General features: G+C 34.5%; 1 protein-coding gene across 3 annotated transcripts in view; it reads right to left on the reverse strand.

The window, feature by feature from the left end:
- Window positions 1-596: 596 nt before the first annotated feature.
- LOC132546560 (ATP-dependent 6-phosphofructokinase-like) overlaps window positions 597-14,863 on the reverse strand; it is a 28,540-nt gene continuing 14,273 nt past the window's right edge. For all 3 annotated transcript variants that reach the window (XM_060210296.1, XM_060210289.1, XM_060210281.1), the window contains 9 exons: window positions 14,578-14,598; window positions 12,452-12,522; window positions 11,722-11,812; window positions 10,948-11,100; window positions 10,662-10,826; window positions 9,872-9,936; window positions 7,490-7,704; window positions 6,449-6,554; window positions 597-5,797 (listed from right to left, as the gene is read on the reverse strand). In XM_060210296.1, coding sequence (XP_060066279.1) covers window positions 5,659-5,797; window positions 6,449-6,554; window positions 7,490-7,704; window positions 9,872-9,936; window positions 10,662-10,826; window positions 10,948-11,100; window positions 11,722-11,812; window positions 12,452-12,522; window positions 14,578-14,598 — 1,026 coding nt within the window. In that variant the 3' untranslated portion in view covers window positions 597-5,658. The remainder of the gene's footprint in view (window positions 5,798-6,448; window positions 6,555-7,489; window positions 7,705-9,871; window positions 9,937-10,661; window positions 10,827-10,947; window positions 11,101-11,721; window positions 11,813-12,451; window positions 12,523-14,577; window positions 14,599-14,863) is intronic.

Consider the following 14,863-nt stretch of genomic DNA (forward strand, 5'->3'; position numbering starts at 1 on the left):
GATTTAACATTGAAAGATGATAAACTCCGAATTTCGTAAACAAACAAATGTCTGATATTTTGTTGGCTCACTAGATTTTTATTTCACTTTTTGATCATTTGATCTAAGGTTCGTCTTGGTTGTTCTTTTTCGTCCGTAAAATGAATAGAATCATATTCAACTAAAAAGAGACAGGTATTGGTGCCCACCATCGTTATTTCTTTTCCTGTGCCTTTTTACCTTGATAATGATGTTTAACCGTCAAATCCAAGATGGTCCCCTGTCGGCCATTTTATTTTTCAAATCAGTCCACAAATCGAAAGAGCACAAATAGGGACCAAAGGGAACCGCTATATGAAATTTCTGAAAAATCCATGCAGTACTTCTGAAGAAAACGAGATAATACACTGTAAGAGTTGTTAACGGATGGACGGACGGACGGATGGACGACGGACCACTGACGTACAGGATCTAAATAGCTCATCAACTGATGACGGTGGGCTAAAATAGAATCGTTTTATCAGAAATTCATTTCCCAGTTTTAGATTCCTCATTACTGGCGAAGTTGTCAAATATTGACCAATGTATTATGATGATAGATAACACCAAATAAAAAATCACGTTCTAGTTTTTTTATTTGTTTTTTTTTCGTCAATAGCGATGGGGTACAACTACTTAAATATAATATTGAAAATCAACACAATATTAAGAAGTTTATGTGAACAAATTTGCAATATAAACATGTACACTATAGTACGCATACTTAATACTTAATTCACAAAAGCAGTAAACAAGAATCAACATTTTAAAGTAACAGTGATAAAAAACATTTTTAAAGACTATTACTATAAAAACAGCTACCCTTCTTTACACTCAAATAACAATCATATACTCTCCTTACTATAGAGAACATGTTCTGCATGTAAAGGGACGTAACTCTACAGAAATGGTGTCTAAATATTTAGTTACCCATCCCCTTCCTCAATTTTAATGTCAGAGAAGGAGGAAGGGATTTATAAAGTGCAGTGAAAAAAAGAAATCATCAATATTACACATTTAGTTAAAAAATATCAACAATATACATTTTCCAGGCAGGATTTTACCCATTTTGATAAAAACAAATATTGTTGGATGTGGAAGAGTATTGAAGTAACATGTCCTTTATATCTCTGTTGAAAATAAACACAATTAATGTCTGTAAAAAATTCAAAGATTCTAAGGTGTATTGTTTTATCATTAAAAGTAATATATATCAATTAAAATATAAAACCAGAGCATTGAGTATTTTTTTATAATCCAAAATGCTTTTCTTGTCTCTAATAACACATATAGGTAGATAATATGTTAATTTCTTTTAACACTGCAGTGGCTGGAATGGTTGGGTACCTTTCAACAAAGAATGTCACCAAAAACTTCTCTCCTGATATCTATATGAAGGTATTTTTATGTCTGCTCGTGTCTTCCACAGAACAGTTTGGCAAGTTATTTACAAAAAATGTTCTAGACACATAATGCTGTTTTACAAATGTACAACACAAGACTATCCTTCATCACTGTCCTAGGATGTGCTACAGATCAATAAATAAATAACAGGTTTAATAAGTGAAAAAATTCCATTTGTTACTAAAGCTCTTCCATACAAAAAAAATCCATGTAGTGTTAAATGTATACTGAATTAGAACAAAATCCACACACAGGTAAAGTTGGGTTGTTTATACAAAAGGAATTGTAAAATTCAGATACAATGCTGAAATACAAACATAAGTCAATATCTGGTAATGACAAGAATGATACAAATTATAAAGCTATAGCCTCCACCATTCAAACTATTCCCTCACTTTTTCTCTCACAATAAACAATTTAAAAAAATAGTACTTAACTGAACACAGTTATGAGGGTTATTCCAAGAAGAAATATAGTGAATGTCCAACATCTGAACTTTGCTTTGATTTCTCACCATAACATTTTAAAATTGGTTTGTGATGACTATTACTGATAAAGCATATCTTTTTACCAACTTAATCAGGACAATGTTTTTATTTCAGCATGTACCTGTACAAAGGGATGGAATGTACACATTCAAACAATCCTAAAAGTCTAACTATTTTTGATAATTAAATTTTTTTTAAATAATCTTAAAACTAGATTCACACAAGACTTAGAAACTAGAAAAACAAACTATACTTCATATAGATACAATATATCATCTACTTGTAACAAAATTGAAATGACATATGACATATAGGAATTCTTTTCTTTATAATTCTTGGGATTATACCCTACAAAGCTTGTCTAATCAGTATTCTATATGGGACGTACTTAACTGGTCTTTTATCTAAGGTGGTCTCTGTGCAATAAAATGGTTAAAAAATAGGAAAATAAAGGCAATTGACTGTTCAAAGTTGCTGCAACAAATATGACCTTGAAATGGATGTTTTTACAGAGTTTATTGCCGACCAGTAGCTGGTAGTTACTCCACTGAACATCATGTAAGAGGCCTGCCATCTAAATTCACGGGGGTAAAGCATCTCGCTCAAGGAGACAACTAAGATAGCTCTGGCCATTCCTAATCTCTGCATACTGAGAACACAAACTGTCCTGCGAAGGAATTCAACCACAAAAAATCTTCAGCTGAGGATGCAAAGACCAATGCAGTACTGACTGAGAAATTGTGTCTCTATATGAAAGCAGTCTGGCAAACAGGTCAGAATTATCTTAACTACAGCTATTATCAGGCATGTACTTCCCAGTCTGCCTGTGGTTATAGTGTACTGCAGGTTTAATTATATTCATCTGATATTAAAACATATTTAACAGATAATGCTATATATATGTCCAATATTGAACCACACAAAGTACAATATCAAGTCACCAAACAGAAAAAAGAGTGAAAGACAAACTTACTGTACAAAAAGTCAGAGACAACCTTATTCAGTCAGAATATATGTACTTATATATATCCACACTTACAATAAATATATACAAACAATAAACAACTGCAGTATATATCATATTCCTGGAAATCCAAACATACATATCACATGACCACAGGAACATATTCAGTCTGCTATCAATATACAGTATATGTAACAGATGTTAAGTTCTCCACCAACCCATGAGTCAGGTAAATAAATCCGGTAAGCCAGTAAATTTATCTTTTTTACTGTAGAAATATCTATGTGATCAGGTATTATTCATTACAGATGTGAAATTAAAATCAAAATTTCATTGAAAAATCTACTGCACAAGCAAAATAATCTATCAAAAATGTGAAATTTCAAAAATTTTTGTAAGAGTGATTAAAATTTTAGAAGTAATTGAAAAAATATATACATATATGCATCTCAATCCCATCATATTCACATGTTATTTTGTCAGCCAGGAGTCTGTAGTGTAATTATTGGAGAAGTGTGTAGAAGTAAATTTGTGACCGTTAAGATCATTCGAAAGAATTTAACAGTTTCTGTGTATATGCAAGAGTCAGTCAGATTTTAAAACACAATGTGTTTTTGTGTTCATGTAATTAGACGTAAACACAGAATGCTGTAGCACAGTGATGTAAGGAGAGACAAATAATTCAATTAATGTTCAATGTCAACAAAACAATAAAAACATGTACACAAACACTGTTTGTCAAAACAAAGTCACAACACAAAAGCAAAGCGTGAGAGCAAAGAGTAGAACTTAAACATCAAATTAAACATTAAAATAAAGCACCATTAGGATTTTAGACATACTACAACAAAAAAAAAAAAAAAAAGAAAAAAGAATAATCAGGAAGAAAAATGCCTTCTACAGTAACAAGAATAAAAGACATTTATAGGATTTTTTTTTTCATTTCTCCCTAATTTTCCAGTCTGGATCCCTAAAATATTTGAATGAACAAAGAATTCAACACATTGTCTTGTCATTGAAAACAATCAGCTATTTATGTCAAGACTATCTTCAATTTCTTCAGATATTTCAGAAATTCAATCTTAAGTAAGTCATATTCAAGGTCTCTGCAAGATCCAACACAGATTTATAGGAATTCGAAGTTGTATGTTTTACATATTATTTCAAATTTGTTTCAGTTATAAGGATCATGACTGACTTATCAAAATATGTTCCAATCTTTATATACACATAGCTGTATCACAGTTTTAATTTCTCTTAAACAAAACACATCTAAGGACTATACAAGATGGCAACAGGAACTCTCATAAGATATAGTCATTGGATAGAACTAGACACAATCTACATTCACACTGCAATTAAAAAGTTTCCCTCTGAGCAACAAGAAGTGGAAAAGTAGTTTTTCATTATCACCGTCTCACAATATATAAGGTGGATCAACGCTTGTATTTTTTTAAGTGTAGCTATGTATAAAAATTACCAATAACAACTTAATTTATATCAATAAAATTTCTAGAGATGAAAATTATGTTAAAGTATAACATATTCTAACAAAAATTTATCTACCTAAGAAAATACTGTAATCAAAATTTACATATTTCAACAATTTGAATTCCATGGATTTCAAATCCTTGTTCATTATTGTAATCATATCAACATTACAATAACATAAGCTACATTATGCAGAATTTGTATTGCATTTCTAGATCACATTGAACAAACAGCAATTAACACTATATCACATGCCCACCAATTAAGCTTGCATATCTCTGTTATTGCAAGCAATAAATTTATCAATCTTCGTTAAAAACTTTAAAAAGCGCTGGATTATCAAATATTACTGTCATCTTGTATAAAATGCCCTTATTAATACAATTTGTTTCAAAAATAAACACTATTCCTGGTGTATGTTGTCTTGAAATGAAATATTCTCAGATTTGTTTCAGATATTGAAGAAATTTCATTCTGTGAACTTAATTAGAATATTATATAGTTCCCTATGTTGTTATCATTTACAGTCTCTGTATTATAACACTTACTACACAATCATTTATACACGTCATTCAGAGATAAACAGTACTATCGTCGACTCGTTTTCATCTTCACTATACAACATACAGCACTTAATAAATTAATAGGCTCACTGTATTTTTATATCCAAAGAAAAATCTGGTTCAAAAACTGTGTTTAAAGGTGATTATTTTGGTGGTTTTTCTGACTGAAATTTCGAACACAAATTAATTTCAATTTTTTTTCATGAAAAAATCATGACAATAAGCAAAAACAGTGACCAAATATATATATATGATTACACAATTCCTGTCATCCACATCTATTTTATGATATAAAAAGCATTAATGTTTTTTGACATTTGAAAAAAAAAAAAATGCTAGAAACTCGGCAAAGTCATCAAAATCATACAACAATATTTAGTTATATGTTAGAGACAAATGGTTTTGTAAATACTGAACAGGGACATGCACCTTATAAAGCAGCAATTCAGATCTTTGGTTAGGACCAATAGGTCACATGACATATCATCAAAACTTCAAGCTCTCTCACCACTTTCCTTTGTTTATCTATTCTCAATTTTTTTCTGATGTTCTCCCAGAAATATTCAATCAAGGAACTCAATATTGATTTTTTTTCTGATGTTCTCCCAGAAATATTCAATCAAGGAACTCAATATTGATTTTTTTTGTGATTTTGTCTTTCGTATATTTTCAGTTTTTCCATGATAACGTGTATCACAAATCCACCGAGAAGGATAATTTCATGTTTTGTTTATGCGTTGTCCTCGTCTTCCACCTCATCCACACCACAGGCCACGCCTTCTGTTACATAAGCCACCTCACGATGTTTGGCGAGAATCCTAAGCAATGGACGTAGTTTCAGCCACCATTGGTTCTTTGGAAGTCTTTGTCTAGAATATAAAAGGCAAAACAATTGAAAAAAAAGCAAGTGCCCATCATTGTATAATATTGGTTTCTTTATCAGTTCCATCCCTCCAAAATAAATTTTTTAAAAACTACCGACCATAGGGAACCTGTATGTCAAATTTGAAAATTAACGACTAAAAGTGTCCCAATCCAAGGTGGCTGCCTGTTCTGACCCCAAAGTATTCAACACACTGTCTTACCCAAACTTTAAGTATTCACTACTCCGTCTAAGCTGATACCCCAGTATCCAACATTCTGTTTTATCTAAACCCAGAGTATTCTATACTGTCTTTTTATCTGACACCAGAGTATCCATCATTCTGTTTTATCTGACCCTGGAGTATTCAGCATACTGTATAACTGAACCCACAGTATTGAACACACTGTCACACAAAAGTATTCAACATCCTGTCTTATCTGACTTATGAGTATTCAAACCCCTACCCTAGAGCATTCAATATCTTGTCTTATCTGATATTCATGTATGCTATACCTTAGCCAATCTGACCCCAGTATTCAACACCCTGTCTGACCTGACCTGTGAGCAATTTTGTAAAGACATTAAATGACAAAATTCTAGAATTCAATATATTGGTGTAAAAGATTTTTATGATTAAGAATTTGATTTCACGCACTCAAAGTTAGTTTCTGCCCGCAGTTCCTGAACAGGTGTAAATGTTAGATGGCGCTTAGTCATGCCAAGCAACACCGCAGAGTCTGGACTATTGCTCAACATTGTCCCTGTAACACAACAAAGTAAGAAATCAGTTTTAAAGATACTTCTCTCCTACTATTATGGGAAATGAAACTATTAACAAACAATATGTATCAAAAGGCAGTGAGGAAAAAATAAATAAAATTTCCAAAGTATTTCCAATTCAGATGAATAATTACATGGACAGGTAATGGGATACAAGATAGAACTTTAATTTTTGCCTCTGCTCTTAAAGTCAAATCAAAATTTTTCTTTCCACAAAATATCTAATCAGTCATTATAATACAAATCATGGCTCCAAGTCAAGCTTTTACAGACATGTTCACCACATCATTCACACAGTATTCTATGTGAAGTATGACACTATTTTATACCGAAATCTGGACCAGAGAATTTTGTGAATGCCACGGAACCTCAGATATTATATCCTGCTGACCATAATATATTTCCACTAACTGAATATTCCTTATATCAAGTAAGCAAGTTAAAACAAATACATTTATTATAAATGATACTATCTGACATGAAGTATCTGTTTTATAATAATACTATCTGACATAAAATATCTGTTATCATTTTCTGCTCACAATTGATTTCGTAAGCTCCAACCCCAGTCAAGTGTCTATATCTGATTGTGATGAAATGAAGGTTTATGAAGATAGCTCCAAACACTTACACAATATTAAACAATTTTCCTCTTCTTCATTCAGTTGAAGAGGAACTTTTATGGTCAAAACAGCTAAAAGAATAACTAATGTAGCACCAACATATTAAGCTGGAATTTGTCATGCTAAATCAAGAAGTCTCCAAATGGGAAAAAGTTGAGTCTTCAAAACACAATTCCGATTTAGATATTAAGTATTTCAGTACAATACAGGGATTATGCCATATTTCAATAAAACCGCCTTTATTTGCAAGTAAATGTACAACCTAGTATCTAGTATTGTTTATAATTACATACCATCTTCTTTAGTATTTTCTTCTATTTTTCCGATGATGTAGTCAAGAGCTTTGCTAGCCATCTTTGTTCCGTAGTTCCTGTCAAACGGTGTAGGTACTCCACCCTGCTGCATGTGACCTAACACATTCTTACGACAGGTAAAGGTGCCCTTACCCTCCTCAGAGAACAAATTATATACAAAGTCTGTCGAATAGTTGGCATTAGCGTTTTCATTCCTAAAAAAAATAAAATGAAGACAAAATAAAGTCAGGATGAGAGATCTCATTGAATTTATACATTGATAAGCAGTGTCTTATTTCAACAAAATCAGGAATAATCACTTTAAAAACATCTACTTTACCCAAAGACTCCTTAGGTCTTTCCAACCATGGTCTGTTTCCGCCTATTACTAATTTACTACTAATCAATTCTAAGGCTGGACCTGGAGTTCTAGGGTGGAATGGATGCTTTAATAGAATAGCCCTAAGCAAAACCTTGGACCAAGAGGTGGGATTGATGTTTTAATGGTCTTTGTGTGGGATAGATGTTTTACTGGAATAACCCTAAACAAAACCTTTGACCTTGAGGTGGAATGGATGTTTTACTGGAATAGCCCTAAGCAAAACCTGGAGGTGGGATAGATGTTTTACTGGAATAGCCCTAAGCAAAACCTTGGACCTTGAGGTGGGATAGATGTTTTACTGGAATAGCCCTAAACAAAACCTTGGACCTTGAGGTGGGATAGATGTTTTACTGGTATAGCCCTAAACAAAACCTGAGACCTTGAGGTGGGGCAGAGGTTTTACTGGTATAGCCCTAAATAAAACCTGGGACCTTGAGGTGGGGCAGAGGTTTTACTGGAATAGCCCTAAACAAAACCTGGGACCTTGAGGTGGGGCAGAGGTTTTACTGGTATAGCCCTAAACAAAACCTGGGACCTTGAGGTGGGGCAGAGGTTTTACTGGTATAGCCCTAAACAAAACCTGGGACCTAGAGGTGGGATAGATGTTTTACTGGAATAGCCCTAAACAAAACCTGGGACCTTGAGGTGGGATAGATGTTTTACTGGAATAGCCCTAAACAAAACCTGGGACCTTGAGGTGGGGCAGAGGTTTTACTGGTATAGCCCTAAACAAAACCTGGGACCTTGAGGTGGGGCAGAGGTTTTACTGGTATAGCCCTAAATAAAACCTGGGACCTTGAGGTGGGGCAGAGGTTTTACTGGAATAGCCCTAAACAAAACCTGGGACCTTGAGGTGGGATAGATGTTTTACTGGAATAGCCCTAAACAAAACCTGGGACCTTGAGGTGGGGCAGAGGTTTTACTGGTATAGCCCTAAACAAAACCTGGGACCTAGAGGTGGGATAGATGTTTTACTGGAATAGCCCTAAACAAAACCTGGGACCTTGAGGTGGGATAGATGTTTTACTGGAATAACCCTAAACAAAACCTTGGACCTTGAGGTGGGATAGATGTTTTACTGGAATAGCCCTAAACAAAACCTTGGACCTTGAGGTGGGATAGATGTTTTACTGGAATAGCCCTAAATAAAACCTGGGACCTTGAGGTGGGGCAGAGGTTTTACTGGTATAGCCCTAAACAAAACCTGAGACCTTGAGGTGGGGCAGAGGTTTTACTGGTATAGCCCTAAACAAAACCTGGGACCTTGAGGTGGGGCAGAGGTTTTACTGGTATAGTCCTAAACAAAACCTGGGACCTAGAGGTGGGATAGATGTTTTACTGGAATAGCCCTAAACAAAACCTGGGACCTTGAGGTGGGATAGATGTTTTACTGGAATAGCCCTAAACAAAACCTGGGACCTTGAGGTGGGGCAGAGGTTTTACTGGTATAGCCCTAAACAAAACCTGGGACCTAGAGGTGGGATAGATGTTTTACTGGAATAGCCCTAAACAAAACCCGTAGTCCTGTGTTGATATAGATGTTTTACTGGAATAGTCTTAAACAAAACCCGTAGTCCTGTGGGGATATAGAAGTTTTACTGGAATAGCCCTAAACAAAACCTGGGACCTAGAGGTGGGATAGATGTTTTACTGGTATAGCCCTAAACAAAACCTGGGACCTTGAGGTGGGGCAGAGGTTTTACTGGTATAGCCCTAAATAAAACCTGGGACCTTGAGGTGGGATAGATGTTTTAATGGAATAGCCCTAAGGTAAGATGTGAAAGGCTGATATCAGGATCATACCATCCTCACTTCATGTGTAGCTTAGTACACTGATCAAAACTGTACAAAAAATAATGGGTACAACATGGACTTAAATCTGGCCAAATCTGTGGTAGAGTGAGAGAAAAGTGTTTCTGAAGGAGTTTGATTTGAGCGGGTTGTTTCTATACTGTTGACTGGCTTCATCCAAACAACATTGGTGTTTTTGTTTAAATTACCTTAGAACGAGACCTCGTTGAACACCAGCATTGATTATCTTATCCTTCAAATGGTTTACATCATTCTGCAACAAAAGATAAATCACACTCTGAAATTGTACCGTGGAAAATGATATTCTTTACTATTACTTAAATTATTCAGTAAATATTTTGTTTTGCATCAGATTCTATTCTTTGTATATATTTAAACATTTAATAATGTTAATCATGGATTATACATTTCCTGTCTAGTAACCAATTGAAAACTACATGTCCTCTACCCTAAGAATTAAGATGTGAAGTCCTTCTATACTCTCTATCAGATCTGTCATGGTGAGGATACTCTTGACCTACCCTCAGATCTGTGGTGTGGAACCCATCTAGATTTACCATCCTAACTGTTTCCCTGACCTTAGATCTGTGATGTTGAGAGCCTCTCTAGACTTACTAATCAATCTGTTAGATCTAGCCTCAGATCTGTGGTGTGGAACCCATCTAGATTTACCATCAGGTCTGTCATAGTACTGCTTCCCTTGACCTAACCTTAGATCTGTGATGTTGAGAGCCTCTCTAGACTTACTATTCGATCTGTTAGATCTACCCTCAGATCTGTGGTGTGGAACCCCTCTAGATTTACCACCAGATCTGCCTTGGTGGAGTTCCCCTTGACCTACCCTCAGATCTGTGGTGTGGAGCCCCTCTAGATTTACCATCAGGTCTGTGGTGTGGAGCCCCTCTAGATATACCCTCAGATCTGTCCATTTGTGGAGCTTCACTTTACTAGACAGTAATGGAGCCCCTACAGACTTACCCTTAGGTCTGTTATATTAAATTTTTCCTCATAAATGTATGCAGCATCGGCACCTCCAGCCATGCCACTCATGGTTGCTAGGTAACCACAGTAGCCACCCATAGTTTCAACGACGAACAGACGTCTCTTCGTTCCAGTGGCGGACTGCTTAATTCTATCACATATCTGGAAAAGATTAAAACAAGGGTTCCATTTATAAGACATACAGCCTGACCTCTCTGATGGCTTTTGAAAACACCACAGGACAAACAAAGAAATCTTTTTAAATGAGACAAAGCTAACTTACATCAGCAATTTCATTTAAAGCTGTGTCTGCACCAAGACTGAAGTCTGTCCCTGGGACATTGTTACTGATCGTACAGGGGATTACTACAATAGGTATACAATACGCATCAAACTTGTCACGAGCCTCGGCCATCTGTAGAGCACTGTGGTAAGCCTGAAAAAGGAGCAGAAGGTTAGAAGTCATCGACCTTCATTGCTTGAAGGAAGGATATTTTGGGTCGAAATAAAGTCACCCAAAACATTGTATTGATGGTTATCATTTTCCATGTAATTATCAAGTTAGGATCAAATTATTTATCTCAACTAGGAAACTTGTCACAGGAGTAGTGTGTGAAAGGCAACAAATACATGTGGTAATTCATTACCATGAATCCAATGAAACTGTCGGGTATGTTTACTGCAGTACTGTAATCATTGTTTATCATCCTTGTGCTAATTCATGCAAATTAGCTTTTGCAAATATGTATCAGAGGATAAATTGCAGAAATAATTACATACAAAAGAAAGTTGGTTTACAAACTGCTTATAATGGTTTAGCCAATACATCTGTAGAGCCAAATGGTTCAATGTACATAGTTGAATTAACAGGGCTCTCGATCTGCCAGATTTGGTGCCAATATTCGGCCCCATTCCCAATGCAAAATAGTATCTTTTTTTCCCAATTTAGACCCGACATTTTCCCAATTCTAAGGAAAACACCATTATTTTTCCCAATTCTAAGGGCCCTGGGCCCCAATCCCAAAATGGGGTGTGAGAGCCCTGATTAATAACCTACCTCAAAGCCGCCGACAATCAGCAGTCCACTGATGTCATATTCCTTCAGTTTGGCTGCTATCTTATCCATCCCATACTTGCTAGCTACAATCCTGTAGTGGAAAAGCAACTTTATTTATACACTCAGTAATAAACCCATTCAATTTTAGTCTGGTGTCAATCCAAGAACTTAGTTTAAGGGGTGTAAAAGGAATACCATATCTACAAGACACTGATAAAAATAAAATCATTTCAAGTGAGGTGATATGATGCATGTACTTTCATAGCTTTCATGAAGAATGTGGAAGAAAAATGTCAGTCAAAACTCATACTGAATGGCCACATCGGTCTTACAATATACAGGAACTTATAACAAACTTTAAAATATTTCTGCCTTTTTTTTTACATTACACGATAGAATAATTAATTTTGTGTGGTTTTAATTTCCACTGATTTCACATGAACTTTTAATTCACGAATTAATATTTCTTCATACTTCTGGGTTTAGTGAATATTTAATTGATGAAATTAAGTGTAAACAAGATACATGTAGGATCTTGTTTTGAAAAAGCCACTATATTTGATTCCTATGACATTGTAGGGTTTTACAGTACAATTCATTGGAACCTTTAGACCATGCACTGACCACTTTAATGCATTTGATCCTCATATCTGTTCGGAGTTTTCATCATATATCTCAAAAAATGTCAATGGCACAGCAACATGTAACCGTAATAGAAAAAAAATCTCACTTCTTAGTACCCAGCAGTGAACCACCCCGGCCTGTCCAGCTCTGAACATCTGTCCAGGACAATGATTTCACCTGTAATAGGAAAAGTAGGAAAATATCATTTGTAAGAAAAGACTTTAAAATGACAAAATCATATTATTCAGTTTCATTTTTTCTTCATTTATGATCAAAAAGTTACAATATATGGACCGGAACAAAAATTTACCCTCATTTTACAAACTTTATGAAATGATTAAAAAAAATTATGGTTTTTAAAACACTGGATAATGACTTGTTTTGACAAGAACATTCTCATTTTTACTGTATTTACACCGTGATTATTGTAAAGAAATAAGTACCATGCAATACAATTGTTTCGTGATTAATATTTCTGTGTCCCTTCAGCATTAGTAACATGTTTTTATTGAAGTGTTCCCTCACCATACATATATATAGATTATAATAAAAAATATTTTATTAAATGATACAATTAATTTATATCTGTGTAAACCCCATTCAAAATAGACAGGTGTTGGCTTTTGACATTCAAGTTTTCCTATAAATCAAAGCTAATGTTTTTGGGGTTTTTTTTTTCATTATCAGGATGTTGTTACACACATTGTATAAATTTAAACTTCAACCTTTGGCAGTGTTTTTGTGGTATCTGATGGGGAAACCTCGGGTGACTTTTCAAAGAAGGTTTTCAGATGTATGCATATCTCTTCTTGTTAATAATTTTTTTTTATTATTGCAGGGTTTTCCATAAGAGTTGATCGCCGGCCAATTTGACCGGCTACTTTGATCATTTGGCTGCCTACACCAATCCAGTTCCGTAATAATGTTCCGTACACGACTACACGTACACGGCAGGCTAACCTCCTACTTTCACTACACAGCCTACTACTAACAAAATTATGGAAAACCCTGTATTGAATATAGAATATCTAGTTTTTCTTTATCAAGAGGGAAAATGCTTGGATAGAAAGAATGATTGAAATTCTCAACATGTAGTTTGTACCACTGGGCAAAACATTAGAAAAAGTCTCAAAAGATTACAATGTATCAAAAATTAAATCAAATTGCTTCGAGAAAACAAAATTTCCTGTCATTATTGAGTGGATCTCAGAACAAGAATGAAACACCGGGAAATAATCAAAGGGCAATAAATCTTCCAAAATACAAGCATAATTACAAATCATGGAAACATCTAAAGAGTTAAAAAATATTGAGATTATGACATTTTTGAAGGCCTAAAGGTCGGAGTACAAGCACTGACTTATAAGACTCTTCCGTGTATTTTCTCGAAAGAAATCAACGCATATAAATATGGTTCATCACAAAATTAAAGAATCGGTCAGGAAGACTGTAATGAAGCAGGGAGGAAGCTTTGTGTATATAATATGCCTGCAGAACCAGATTTGCAGCACCAGATCATCCACTGTTAAACTTATCTCCCGACATACCATAGCATAGTACTTGTTACTGCTGGCTCCTATTACCCTTGCTCTGACCATAGAGTTAGCCATCATATTTTCATCTGGTGTATTACTTAAAGCTTTATTTTTTTATTTTTCTTGAAAAGAACAATGCTAAACCAATATTCTTCATAGAGAACAAGCATGCAGCGGGACCTGAGAGAAACTGGTCACAATAAAAAACTGTAACAAGGTTTGGGGCATGTGGAAAAACAAAAGGCAACTGCAAAGGCACATCAGCAAAATCTTATCTTAACCATAGTATCATTTTCTGTGACAACTTCATGATGAAAATTTTGAATACTGAATATATATTTTATATCATCAATATTAATTATGTCTATAACCATATGAAATTACCAATTGTAGATTATTTCATACTGGAATTATAACCATAAAAATAAAAAATACTTAGCACTGCAAAAAAAATATTTTCAATGCAATTATCACAAATATCCATGTTGTCATTTCAAACTAGATTTTTTGAAAGCTTTTCATTCGCTCCTTCATGCTGAAATACTGGATTTACAATGGGAAAAGGGCCAGACTGTTCTGCAAGTAGTCTTTCCACAAAACACCACAGCAACAAATCTTTGGACAAGAACTCAGGAACCAGTTTAACGAATCAACACAACTCTGAACCAGGTTGTCTTTATTAGACATCACAGCTTACCCTTCTTTGCTTCTGATCATCCTTTTGAACAGAAAAAAATCCCCAACACAATTTAGTATTAATGATCAATTCAAAAAAATACGTTAACAGCTAAAATTATCAAAATCTTCAACAGATAACCTACAAAAATATATCATTCTATTACTGGTATCAATTACATAATTTCATGCCCTCATTTTCAATTCTTTCTTGGTGAGAATTAGATTGATACTGGTGATGTATAACATTTAGTTTTCAGTATGTTGAACAATAGCATGGAATGATGGAGGGGAAAAAGAGGAATGGA

Source organism: Ylistrum balloti, unplaced genomic scaffold (assembly GCF_031769215.1).
Source record: "Ylistrum balloti isolate Yb309-2 unplaced genomic scaffold, AGI_CSIRO_Ybal_v1 Utg369606, whole genome shotgun sequence".
NCBI classification, from domain to species: Eukaryota; Metazoa; Mollusca; class Bivalvia; order Pectinida; family Pectinidae; genus Ylistrum; species Ylistrum balloti.